Here is a 12,801-nt window from a genome sequence, read left to right as displayed (position 1 = left end):
AAGAGAAAATGTGTTACCAGCCAAGCTGAAAGTCCTGTGCTCTTTGTGTTGCTTCAATGTCCTTTGTTGAGTTTGTTGCTGGTTCGTACCAGATCACATCAAACGCTATCATTAATGCTCCACCTTGTTTTTCCTGCACGCCAGAGCAAGATGAGTTAAATAAACAAATCAACAAATAAGCAGCCTCAAGCTATGATGAACATATCCATGCCAAACAGCCCAAGAGAGCAAGTCACATGATTTTTTGGTTTGGCTCCACTGCCTTTGCTTTTGGTTCTGATTGACTTTATAAGTTCAATCCTATTTTAATAATAACAAATCACTTGATATTTTACCTGTGCATTGAAATTTTGAATTTGATCATGACTTAACATGCACGGAGGGTAAGTACGCTATGAAAGCACAAGAAACACGAAGTACATACTACTTGACTCAATCCATGAAAGTCGAAGAGCAGAAAGATAAAGACAATCCAGATTTTCAGTTATAATTTGCATTAAGTTTGATTGTGTTTGCACAACTCATAAGATACGATGCGAAACTCAAAATGACATAGAGATTGACCTTAGGATGCATGTTTTTCATGACATATTAATATGCATTTGACCTAAGTTAGATCGGGTTGAATAACAGGCAACTCATCGATGATTCCCCTGGTCTCGTTGACGAATGACTGAAGGTCACTCGTTGCTGAACGCTCTGCTCTCGTCGAGACCATGTTTTTCTCAGACAGCCCAGTCGTCGACGAGTCCCTTGGTCCCGTGGACGAACTCATGAAGGACACTCGACGATGAATGTATACACTCGTCGACGAGTTCGTGGTGCAGAACAGCGCTTCAGCGCAAAAACTGACAGAAAATTTTTAATTAAATGATCCAACAGTTGAAAATTGATCAAAGGCCGAGAATACTTATTTAAATCAACCCTAAACCCTAGAGAAACACTAAGAAGCAAGAAGAAATACGTTAGAGAGACTTTTGCATATCTTTTGCTAACTTTGCCTGCATTCCAAAGCATTCGCATCAAGTTTGGGCATTTGTCAATATCATCTTCAAGATCCAAGACCTTACACTCATACCATCTTATGAAAAACTGGTTTGATCTTGAGGTTTGGTAAAGTCTTTTATTGAACATTCAATCTTATTGTTAAACTGTTATCAACTCCCTCATTCGTTTATCTAAAAAAAAATTTCGGAGCAAGAAACCTATTTTTCCATATATATATATATATATATATATATATATTTGCTTGAAAAATCTTCTAGGAAAATATTCTAGAACTTAGATCTTTGTGATATTCAAGTATATATTTTTATTCAAAGAGTTTATATTTTATTATTCTTGCATAAAATATTTGAAAGCAAGAACTTAGATCTGTGTGATAATCAAGGATATTATTAAAGGGATCTCATATTTTATTCTTGCAAAAGGTTATTTGAAATTAAACTCTCAAATCTCTAGAGCATATATTTTTAAAGAAATTATTTTTGAGAGATATTGAATAAAGTGTAGATCTTTGAAGCACTTCATATACATCTTTCATATAAAGATCATACTTTTCATATACATCATTGAGAAAAATATATTCTCTCTTGAACTTTATATTATACCTTGTGAGAGTGTTTAGGGCTGATTCTACTCATTAGCTTATTGAGAAGTGTCTGAGTATTTAGAAATATTTATTTGTTATGTGTATTAACGGTTCGGTTTGTGAATCGTGAGGAGGAAGTTACGCCTCTTGTAAGCAGCGGATTAGGAGATAGCTATGTCTTTTGTAAGCAACGGATTGTAACAAGAAAATTCGTCCCAAGTTAAGGAGCAGTTTAGTGGAATCTTTGGGTAGTTTACCCGAGGCAAGGGCGTAGGTCGGGTTGGTTGAACCACGTAAAAATTGTGTTTGCATCTCTCTTCCCTTAACTCCTTTAATTTCCGCTTGCACTTAATTATTTGTTTGTTGTGTATGTCTTAAATATTTATTACGCTTGTAAGTAATTGGGTAATATTGTTTGCTTGATAAAGTCATACATTAAATTGATAAGTTGAGAAATACTAAACTGATTGTCAAGTAGCTTGTGGTTGTGTGATTGTAAGTTTTCAAAATTCAGACTTAAGAGACCTAGATTTTAAAATACCCAATCCACCCCCCCCCCCTCTTGGGATTACCTCTAAATTCAAAGTTACACATTCTGCACAAGAAAATCAATGGGTTGTGCCTTGTCTCTACTCCCATTTTACCTTCATGTTGTGCCCAAAGTTATAGTGGCTTGAAACTTTTTGTTAGGGATCAGGGAGCAACAATCACACCACAAACATAAACAAACAAGCAAGAAATGGACACCAAATTTTAACGTGGTTCAGCCCAAACTGTTAAGCTGCAGTGGAGACGGCGGCAACCACCTCCATCAACTCCAACCTACCTTTGTTGAATCCAAGCCCACCACCCGTGACTTCCATCTCCACTGGCCATTCCCACCCATCCCCATCCATGGCTATATATATAGAGATGTGTGTACGTATGATATATGTGTAATAGAGTTGAAGAAGAAGAAGAAGAAGAAGAAGAAGAAGAAGAAGAAGAAGAAGAAGAGAAAGAGAGAGAGAGAGAGAGAGAGAGAGAGTGAGTTGTGTTGTGAGTTGAGTTGAGTGGAGTGCAGTTGCCTCCTCCTCCTCATATTTTTTCCTAGTTTTTCTGAGATTGGTGTGCTCCATGGACATCGGCTAGTTTGGGCCGAACAACATTCATAGGCTAGTTTGGGCCGAACAACATTAAATCTTGGTGCCCATTTCTTGCTTGTTTGTTTATGTTTATGGTGTGGTTGTTGTTCCCCGATCCCTAACAATTGGTATTAGAGCTAGATCAGAGCAAAACCACCACTTTCGACCATTGTCCAAAAATTAAAGTAGCTCAAAATCAAGTTTTGAACACACTAAGGTGTATCTCTCAATGAAACAAAGCCAATGGAGATAACTAGAGTCGCACGAATGCTCCACGAGTCCACACGCAGCCACACACATCTCCAGAAGTCCTTCATCGTCGCCATGTGCCATCATGCGCCACCTAATCGCCAAAGAGTGGCCTCATCCACCCTCTCACGCGGAGCAGTCTACGGCATGTGTACCATACGCATCTGCTGGAGGTTGAAGAAGAAGCTAACGTTAGCATGATACCCCACCTACGTCAGGCAGCCACGTCAACCGCTACCTCATCGTCTCGTCAACAACTACGACACATGTGGTAGGTCACATCAAATCGCCACATTTCTGCTTATTCATTACCCATACCAGTGCCACGTGGCATCCCAGTCAACATTCATGTTAGTTGCCACGTCATCTAGGACTCAATTTGCCACATCAATAGCCACATCAACAAATGGCATCAGTGACAGCAACAAAATATTCCATTCAAGAGAGAATATTTCATTAAGTTTGACCGAAGGTTGCCTTTTTGTCTAGAAACTTTGACCAAGCTTTTCGAAGCCATTTCAGGTTTGTTTTTCTAACTAGTCGAACCATTCCCAAGGTTTTTGATCGTTCCGGATCCAACCGTGTCATCCATTTGAGCTGATTTCATCTCTAGATAGGCAAATCGAGATGTCAAACGAAAAAATCTCAAGGATCGGGATGTTTGATGGCACCAATTTTGGTTTTTGAAAGATGCAAATTGAGGACTACTTGTTTGGTAAGGAGTTGCACTTACTATTGAAGGGAAAGTCATTAGCCATGAAGATGGACAATTAAGATTTGCTTGACCGGAAGGCTCTCAGAGCTGTCAGGATGACATTGGAAAAGTCTGTTTCCTTCAACATCAAGCACATAACAACCACCAAATCACTTATGGATGCACTTTTCAACATATGCGAGCAGCCATTGGCCACCAATAAGGTACATTTAATGAAAAAGTTATTCAGCATGCACATACCTCTTAGTGAAAGTTTTAGTAAACATTTGAACAATTTCAACGAGTTGTCATATCAACTCGCCTTAATTGAAATCGCATTTGACAGTGAAATTCGTGTCTAGCTTGCTGATTCTCAGTCAATTTCCCAAGAGTTGGAAAGGTATCGTTACTGCGATTAGTAGCTCCATAGGAAAATCAAAATTGAAGTACGACGAGGTCATCAGTATGATTTTGATAGAAAAGATTAGGATGCTATGAAACAATGCTTTCACTTCAAGTTCAGCCTTAAATATAGAAAGTCGAAGGAAAGATTCAAGGAAAGGAACCGGGCATGGGCAATCTAACAATTGTGATAGATCTAGGACTAGGTGGTCCAAGTTCAAAAATCCCAAAGGTTCCCAAGGTACAAATAATATTGAGTGCTAGAAATGTGGGAAGACCGAACACTACATAAATCAGTGCAAAGGTTTAAGGAAAGAATCTGATGTGAAGACAGAAGCAAATGTCGCTTCAGAAAAAGGTGATACATTGATATACTCTTTAAAGAGCAAGCAAAAGTCTTGGGTCTTAGACTCTGGAGCCTCATTTCACTCCACTTATAATAGAGATTGTCTAGAGGAGTATACACTAGGTCACTACGGTAAGGTATACCTTGGCAATAATCAACCTTGTGACAAAGTCGACAAAGGAATTGTGAAGATCAAGATGAATGAGTATATGTGGAAACTAAAAGATGTCAGATATATTCCAGAACTGAGAAAAAACTAGATCTTAGTTGAACAATTGGTAGACGAGGGATACACCACAACATTCAATGGCGATGAATGGAAGATATCAAAGGGTGCATCGACGATTACACAAGGTAAAAAAAAGTGAAACACTTTATGTGACCTCCAATGCTTGCATGTCAATTTCAGTTGTTATAATAAATGACGATAGCAACATTTGGCACCAATGACTCGGTCACATGAGCGAGAAGGGACTTAAGATGATGCACTCAAAGGAAAAATTGAGTGGTCTATAATCAGTGGAGATTGACATGTGTGAGGATTGCATACTCAGAAAACAGAAGAGGGTCAGTTTCCAGACATTCACCCGTACCCCAAAGAAGGAGAGACTTGAACTAGTCTATTCAGACATATGGGGAGCGACGACCATCTCATCCATAAGCAGAAGGAATTACTTCATGACATTCATTGATGATCATTCTCGAAAGGTATGATTTTACTTTATGAAATATAAATCAAATGTCTTTATGCTTTCAAGATATGGAAAGTGTTGACTCTACGAGTCCAATCTTGTTTTGATAATGACAAATCACTTGATATTTGATCTGTGCATTGAGTTTGTGAATAGGACTTACACTAAGCATGCACAGAAAGTTAACAAATCTTGGCAAGATCCATGGAACTCAAAGAGTACGGGAATCAAGATACAAGCAGCAAAGTTCAAGAATATCTTGGGAAAGGGTATTTAGAGCTTATGTATTTACATTGTCATATGATTTATTTTGAAGCTCATTATAACTTAGAATGGTTTTAGGATTCATGCATTTCATGTACACCATTAGGAAACTCTTATGGACCTTGAAATGTTTTCAAAATCATGAAAAATATATTTTATGAAAGATCCAAGAAAAGAAGCCAAGCAGATTTTTAGTTAGAAATAAATATTTGAAAGAATGGGTAGTTCGGTCGCTTGAACTCAAACCTCAGTAGCCTGAAGAATTTCTTCGGTTGCCTGAAGATTAAGTTCAGTCACCTGAAGAATTAAATGGAGAAGACAAAACCTGGCCGAGGCTCTTCGGTCGCCTGACCTTAGAACCTCAGGCGCCTGAAGTTGACACTTCAGGAGCCTGAAGTCGAGTTTGGTTGCCTGAACTCGCGGGAAAGCCTAAAAATTAGCTCTTTATTAAAAAGACACGCAAAGTAACTTATTAATCCAACGGCTGAGATTAATTCTAAGGGTAATATAATATATATTATGAATATCTAAACCCTAGAACATATGCACAAGGACACAACAAGAAAGATATATTTCTCATTGCAAGATTTGAACTCAAGAGTTGGTTTTCTGCACTTCAATCTTCTTCCATCTTCGTTTGGGAAAATCTTTACTGAAATCAAAAGAGCTTTCATTCATCCAACTAAACTTTGATCCAGTATTAAGGTTTGATTTGTCAAGCTATCATTTTTCAAGAATCTCTCATCTCTTTACTTGTTTATCGTTAGAAAGAGGTTTTGATCTTGAGTGTGGATTCACATATAAAATATGAATTTTGGGAATATCATGTTTTGAGAAAAACTTGTTAGCTTGGTTGATTGATTTGAACTTCAAGAAGTAGATAAACACATATTCATATATATATATATTGTTCATTGGGCTTCTTATTGAAAAACCTATTTTGATTAAAATATTGAAACTTGAAGGAAAACTTTGTGATTTTTGATTGAGTTGTATTCAAGTCAAATTTTTTGTTAAATAGCTCACTTCAAGTATACTTGAGCATCTTTTCAAAGTGAATCAAGAACCCTAGTGGACTCCAAAACATTCCAAATATATTTTCACTTGGGAGTTTTTGATTAAATACGAATTTGTGTGTTGACACATATCATACATCAAACGATTGTATCATTTTTCATACATTCTTGAGCTTCAAGTTATATTATATGATAATGTACTAGGAAATTGAATTGTACTCACAAGCTTTAGTTGTAAGCATTGTTTTGAGTGTTATTTTCATATTTCATTGTAAACACGGTTCAGGTTGTGAACCGAGTGTGAGGAGGAAGTTGTACCTCTTGTGAGCAGCGGATAAGGAGGGAGTTGTACCTCTTGTAAGCAACGGTTTGTAAGGGAAGCTCCATCCCACTTTAAGGAGCAGGGTTATTAGTGAATCCTTGAGTGGTTGCTCAAGGCGAGGACATAGGCCAAGTCGGCTGAACCTCGTAAAATCGCGTTTGTCATTTCTCTTCCTTTTACTCTTTATTTTTCGCGTTGTATTTAAATTGAGTATATTGCATGCATAGATAGGATTGCCACACTCACACATAATTGAGCAACTAGAAGTAGTTGATAAACTTATAAGAAGTGTGTAAAAGAAAATTAAGTGAATTATTATTTTTAATATCCAATTCACCCCCCCTCTTGGGATTACACGTTAGTCAACATTTGGTATTAGAGCGGGTTTACTTAGACTTGATAGTTAATTTGTAAAACGATCACATGACACACATTGGTGTAACTCCATTTGGTGAGGGACACTCATCCACTAGACCCCCCATTTTATGTGGTGTGAATTACACCTATTGGAAATGTAGGATGAACATATATTTACTGAACGTAGATTGGAAAGTTTGGAAAATTGTGACTAAGGGAAATCACATACCCATGAAAGTAATTGATAAGATTAATGTACCTAAAACTGAAGATGAATATACCGAAGAGGATTGGAAGTCAATTCAAAGTAATGCCACTGCCATGAATATACTCTTCTGTGCACTAGACGTCAATGAATTTAATAGGGCAATGGCATGTAACTCAGCTAAAGAAATTTAAGAAAAGTTAGAAGTAGCATAGATAGGATTACCACACTCACATATAATTGAGCAACTAGAAGTAGTTGGTAAACTTATAAGAAGTGTGTACAAGAAAATTAAGTGAATTATTTTTTTGAATATCCAACTCACCCCCCCCCCTTTCCTGGGATTACACCTTAATCAACAGAAAGTAATGGTTGAAAATGAAACTAGTTTAAAAATCAAGAAGCTGAGAACCAACAACGGTGGTGAGTATAAAGACATCAGGTTCAAGAAATTTTACTTTAAGCATGGTATTAGGATGGGAAAAAACTGTACTAGGTACACCCCAGCACAACGGTGTAGCTAAGTGAATGAACCGATCGTTGACTGAAAAAAGTCAGAAGCATGCGTATGCAGTCAGGCCTACCAAAGTAGTTATGGGCAGAGTCAGTCAACACAACAACATACTTGATTAAAAGGAGTCCATCAGTACCATTGGACCACAGATTACTAGAAGAAGCATGGAGCGAAAAAGAGGTGAAACTTTCACATTTGAAAGTTTTTGGTGTTGTTGCATATATGCATATTAGTGATCATGTTAGAAACAAGCTTGATCCAAAGTCCCAAAAATGCACCTTTGTCGGCTATGGGGAAGATAAGTATAGGTATCGCATTTGGGATGATGTGAACAAGAAGGTGATCAAAAGTAGAGATGTGATTTTCAATAAAAAAAAAAAAGTGATGTACATGGACAAACACACAACAGAACCCACTGAACCAGTTTAAAATGAAACAACTTATGTAAACTTGGATGATGTCCCAGAAGGTGTCGGGACACAACAGCAAAATGCCAAAAATCCTTAGGCGGAGGACCTGTGAAGCAAATCGTCACACCACCACCTTCTACTCCAAATCTAGAGCTTAGGAGATCTTCTCGACCCCATGTTCCAAATAAAAGGTATATGAATTATTTACTTCTTACAGATGGAGGAGAGCTCGAATGCTATGATAAAGCATATCAGGTGGGAGATTCAAGCAAATGGGAGCAAGCAATGAAGGACGAGATGAAATTTCTCACCTCTAACAAAACGTGGGAAGCTAAGTTGCCCAAAGGTAAAAAAGTTCTTCACAACAAGTAGGTGTACAAGATCAAAGAGGAGCATGATGGCTCTAGGAGGTACAAGGCCCGATTGGTAGTCAAAGGCTTCGAGCAGAAGGAAGGAATCAACTACACCAACATCTTTGCACCAATTGTGAAGCTAACAACCATCAAATCAGTCTTAAGCATTGTTGCCTCAGAGGGTCTATGATTACGCGCTAAAACTGCGTAATTAGACATCTTAATCTGGTCATTAGGACTTATATTTTTAATTAAATTCCTAATTACTCTCAATATTCTAAAAAAATGCCATATTTATGATTTCTGAGTTTTATTTAACAATTTATAAATTTTTGGTAATTTTTTATTGCAGAAAAATTCTATGGAACCAAAACCGGCACCAGTTCATAATTCGCACATAACTTTCTCGTTCGAGTTCCGATCGAGACGATTCAAATTTTTGGAGAAAGATGAGAGGATTATCTACAACTTTTGTATTTTAAATTTTGAGAGAAACGGACTCCATGAAGGTCAAAATTGGGCGTGATTGCAAAAAAAATAAAAAATAATAAAAATAAAAATAAAAATAAAAAGCAGTGATGTGAGCATCTTTCAAACGGGTTAGCCGGCTGGGTCGTAGGGCTCTCCTCTCCCTTTCTATTTAATCTCTACTTCTCCCCCTTTTCTGGCGTGCCCTGTGGACCATTCTCCCCTTTCTTTTCCTTTTCCCTCTCTTCTCCCCTTCCCTTGTCTCCCTCTCTCTCTCTCTTCTCGTTCTCTCTCTCTCTCTCTCTCTCTCTCTCTCTCTCTCTCTCTCTCTCTCTCCTCTCTCTCTCTCTCTCTCAGCCTCTCTATTTTCAGCTTCTCTCCCGCTAACTCCCTTAGTCTCTCCCTTCTCCCTCTTGTCTTGCTTTCTTTCTGTTCTTACTCCCTCCCTGTCTCTCGGCTCCCTCTCTTTCTCAATCCCTTGCTCTATTTCCCGGCCTTCCCTCTGCTTCCACCCGACCGAGCATCAACCACAGCAACCACCTGAAGACCCTCTGCTCCGGTCGAAGCCCTCAGCCACTCCTCAATCCGGCAGTCCTCCACGACCACCGCAACTCCAGCCAAGAGGTCCCTCCGAGCACCACACCAGCGGCTCCCCTCTACAGCAGCTGAGACCAGCCGAGACCACCAGCTTCTCCTTGTAGCACCACAGAAGCAACCTGCTACCTGCTGGAAGCACAGCCACCCGAGCACCTCCCCAGCTTTAGCCAAAGACCACAGCAATAGCCACACCAGAACCCGAGCACCGCGGCAATCTGGGCTATGTTTTCTTTTTCTCTCTCTATCCCTCTCTCTCTCTCTCTCTCTTTCATCGTTTCTTCTTTTTTTTATTGTTTTTTTTTGGAATACGCACCGGGTATCCACCCGTCCGTTTTACGGTCCACGTGACTAATCCTGCGCCCCTTGAAGTTGACCCCACAACTCCAAAGGGAGGGTAAATTCAGGAGTCCAGGGACGGAAACGAGCCCGGGAGGGTTTGAACCCCTGACCTTGTGAAAGGCACTCCTGCAGCCCGCATTACCACATGAACCACCCCATTAACTAATTGAATATTGATTTAAGTTTTATTGAAGTTTGTTTGAAAAGTTTAAATTTTGAAAATTATTTAAATTGTTTTCTTATTATTGCAGTTTAATTATTTAATTATTTTCTCAAGTAATTTTAGCTTGGGTTTAATTCGAGTTATTTGATAAGTGAAATCTGGTCTTGTTCTAAAAAAAAAAAAAGAAGAAGGGAATAAACTATAAAAAGGAAAAAAAAATTGGTTTTGTTTAAGAAATTAAATTAGTTGTTTTTTTAGATTTAATTTTTTCTGAAGTTCGATTTAATTAGGGTTGGTTTTATCAAAGTTCGTATTTTTATTGTGTTTCGTTATCGTTTAAGCATTAGATTTTTGTTTGCGTTTTGGTTTAAGTTCTTGATTCGTGTTAAAGGTTCAATTTTTATTGTCTGCGTATGTGTTTGAATGAGCTTTGTTATTGCGTGTTTTAATTCCGTATTCAAAGTTACCGTTTTTAGTTAACACGTGTTTCGATGCTTGCCTAATTAGACGTAGGGTTTCCATTTTTGCTCTTTAATTTAGTGCATGCTAGGTTTAGAGTTTTAATTTGCGTGTTCATTTGATTTGTTACAATAAGTATCAACCAATCTTGAAAATCTCGAATCTGAACCGAGTTCAATAACCTCTTATTTTTTGATTGGGAAACGTAAAATTTGAGATTAAAACACATTCCCTAGGGAGACGATCTAGCATTTGGGCTGAGTATTACACGACGTAACTCTTATACTTGGGATAGCTTCCGTCCTATTCATTTTTCGAGTGAGTCAAGTTTTTGGCGCCATTGCTGGGGAATGTCGATCTTAGTCTCAAATTAGCATTTTTTTTTTCCATTATTTTAATTAGTCTTATGAAAAAAAAAAGAAAAAAATTTGAGTTTTGAAAAAATAAAATAAATAAGCACATAAATATGACTGCACCTGCACCACGCACGATAATGGACTTTTTGCAACTTGAATACGCCACTGCACCCTCTTCCATTGTTCTACCTAATGAAGAATTTAATTTCATAATGCAACGCAGGAGGACGTCATTGCTACCCCGGTTCTATGGGATAGAATCTGAGTACTCTTATCAGCACTTATCAAAGTTCGAGTTAACTTGTAATATGTTTTTCTCTCATGCTACAACTGATGAATCTACTAGACTGCGTTTATTTATTGTTTCTGTGCAGGATGCGGCACATATGTGGTTTCATTCCTTAAGACCTCACTCTATCACTAATTGGGCTGATATGGAGCGCGAATTTTTGCATACGTTTTGTCCCTTACAAAAAACTCAATTTTTGCAGGAATAGATTATTCAGTTTGTGCAGCAGGGTGACGAGACATTTTGGGCTTGCTGGGAGCGATTTAAGGATCTGCTAAGTACTTGTCCACATCACGGATTTGACTCATGGAGAGCTGATTATTTTTATACTACTGTTACCCCCTGACTGCAAGTACTTTGTCCACACCATGTGCAATGGGGAACCCTTCAGCGAGGATCCAGATCAGGTACTATCATTCTTTGATTACTCAACTGAAAGTAACCCACAGAGGAATACATAATATAATCAGGCACCCATGACAGTACACCCTATCAGCACAATCAATGGTAGAGATGCATATGAGCCGACATACTATCCAGACAATCCTCCACCTCAATATTAGTCACAACAGATCTCTCAGAGCTGTACGCCGTTAGGACTTTTTGAGGATAGCATGACATGGATGGAGAACATGCTCCAACAATTCATGCAAACTCAAGTCAATCATCATAATGAATTGTGGGATGTCATTAATGCGATGAGCACGCAGTTGGACATCTTAGAAAAAGAGGAATTACCTGTGGAACCTCATCAAAAGTACCAGCAACAACAACAACAAATACACGATGTTCTCCATAAGACAGTAGAGGCCGACATTACTTCGAGAAGCGGGAAGAAAGTTCCCCAACCTAAAATGCTCATTGGCAGATAATCAACTGTCCCGACACCTAAAGTTACGACTGAAACAGATGAGGTCCAAAAAAAATCAGAGGAAACGGGCCTAGAAGTGAATTAGTCAGTTAGTGAGGAGGTTGACATTAATAAGGAGTACCAACATGTGGTACCTCATACTCAGAGCTTGGTAATCGTGGAACCGTCACTCTCGACTGAGTTAGATGTCAAGGAGCTTAATGCTGAAGTAGCTCCCTGCAATGGTAAGATAATTGGTACAGTCGATAAAGAGGGTGAGTAGAATGGTGAATGTTTTACTTTCAAGGAACTAGGTAAAACTTTTAATGTTAATGCTTTTGAAGAACTCAAGGTAACTGTTCCAATAACTTTTCCTCAAATACCAGTTTGAAAAGAAGTAAATTTCCTGGAAAATATGTTGAATAAAGACCCTTTCTTGTTAAAACAAGAAAATCGATCTACACACGTATTGTCTGGTATTTTGATGAATATTAATTGATTTGAGGTTGACTTTCGTGTAGGTATGACGACTAATTCATTGTGGCCACTCAAATTTGGAGACCCGCTGGTACAATTTATAGAACTACACCCACTATACGAAATTCCTCCAAAGCCTCTGCCGAACAACTGTGATGTTTTTTTTTTCCTTCTTTTCATTTTGTTTTACCTTATTTTATTTTTAGTTAATTTTCAGGTCTACTTTCTTGTAGTCCAGCTTCCACTTTCCATTACTTCGTCACC

General features: G+C 38.2%; 1 protein-coding gene across 1 annotated transcript in view; it reads right to left on the bottom strand.

Moving 5' to 3' along the window:
• Positions 1-12,801, bottom strand: part of LOC131144324 (beta-glucosidase 40) — a 53,043-nt gene that overhangs the window by 2,143 nt on the left and 38,099 nt on the right. Inside the window, exon 8 of the mRNA XM_058092889.1 lies at positions 18-133. Within this exon, the coding sequence (XP_057948872.1) occupies positions 18-133 (116 nt within the window). The remainder of the gene's footprint in view (positions 1-17; positions 134-12,801) is intronic.

Source organism: Malania oleifera, chromosome 12, assembly GCF_029873635.1.
Source record: "Malania oleifera isolate guangnan ecotype guangnan chromosome 12, ASM2987363v1, whole genome shotgun sequence".
Taxonomy (NCBI): Eukaryota; Viridiplantae; Streptophyta; class Magnoliopsida; order Santalales; family Ximeniaceae; genus Malania; species Malania oleifera.
The sequence above is the reverse complement of the archived record's forward strand: the minus strand, read 5'-3'. Positions and strand labels throughout refer to the sequence as shown.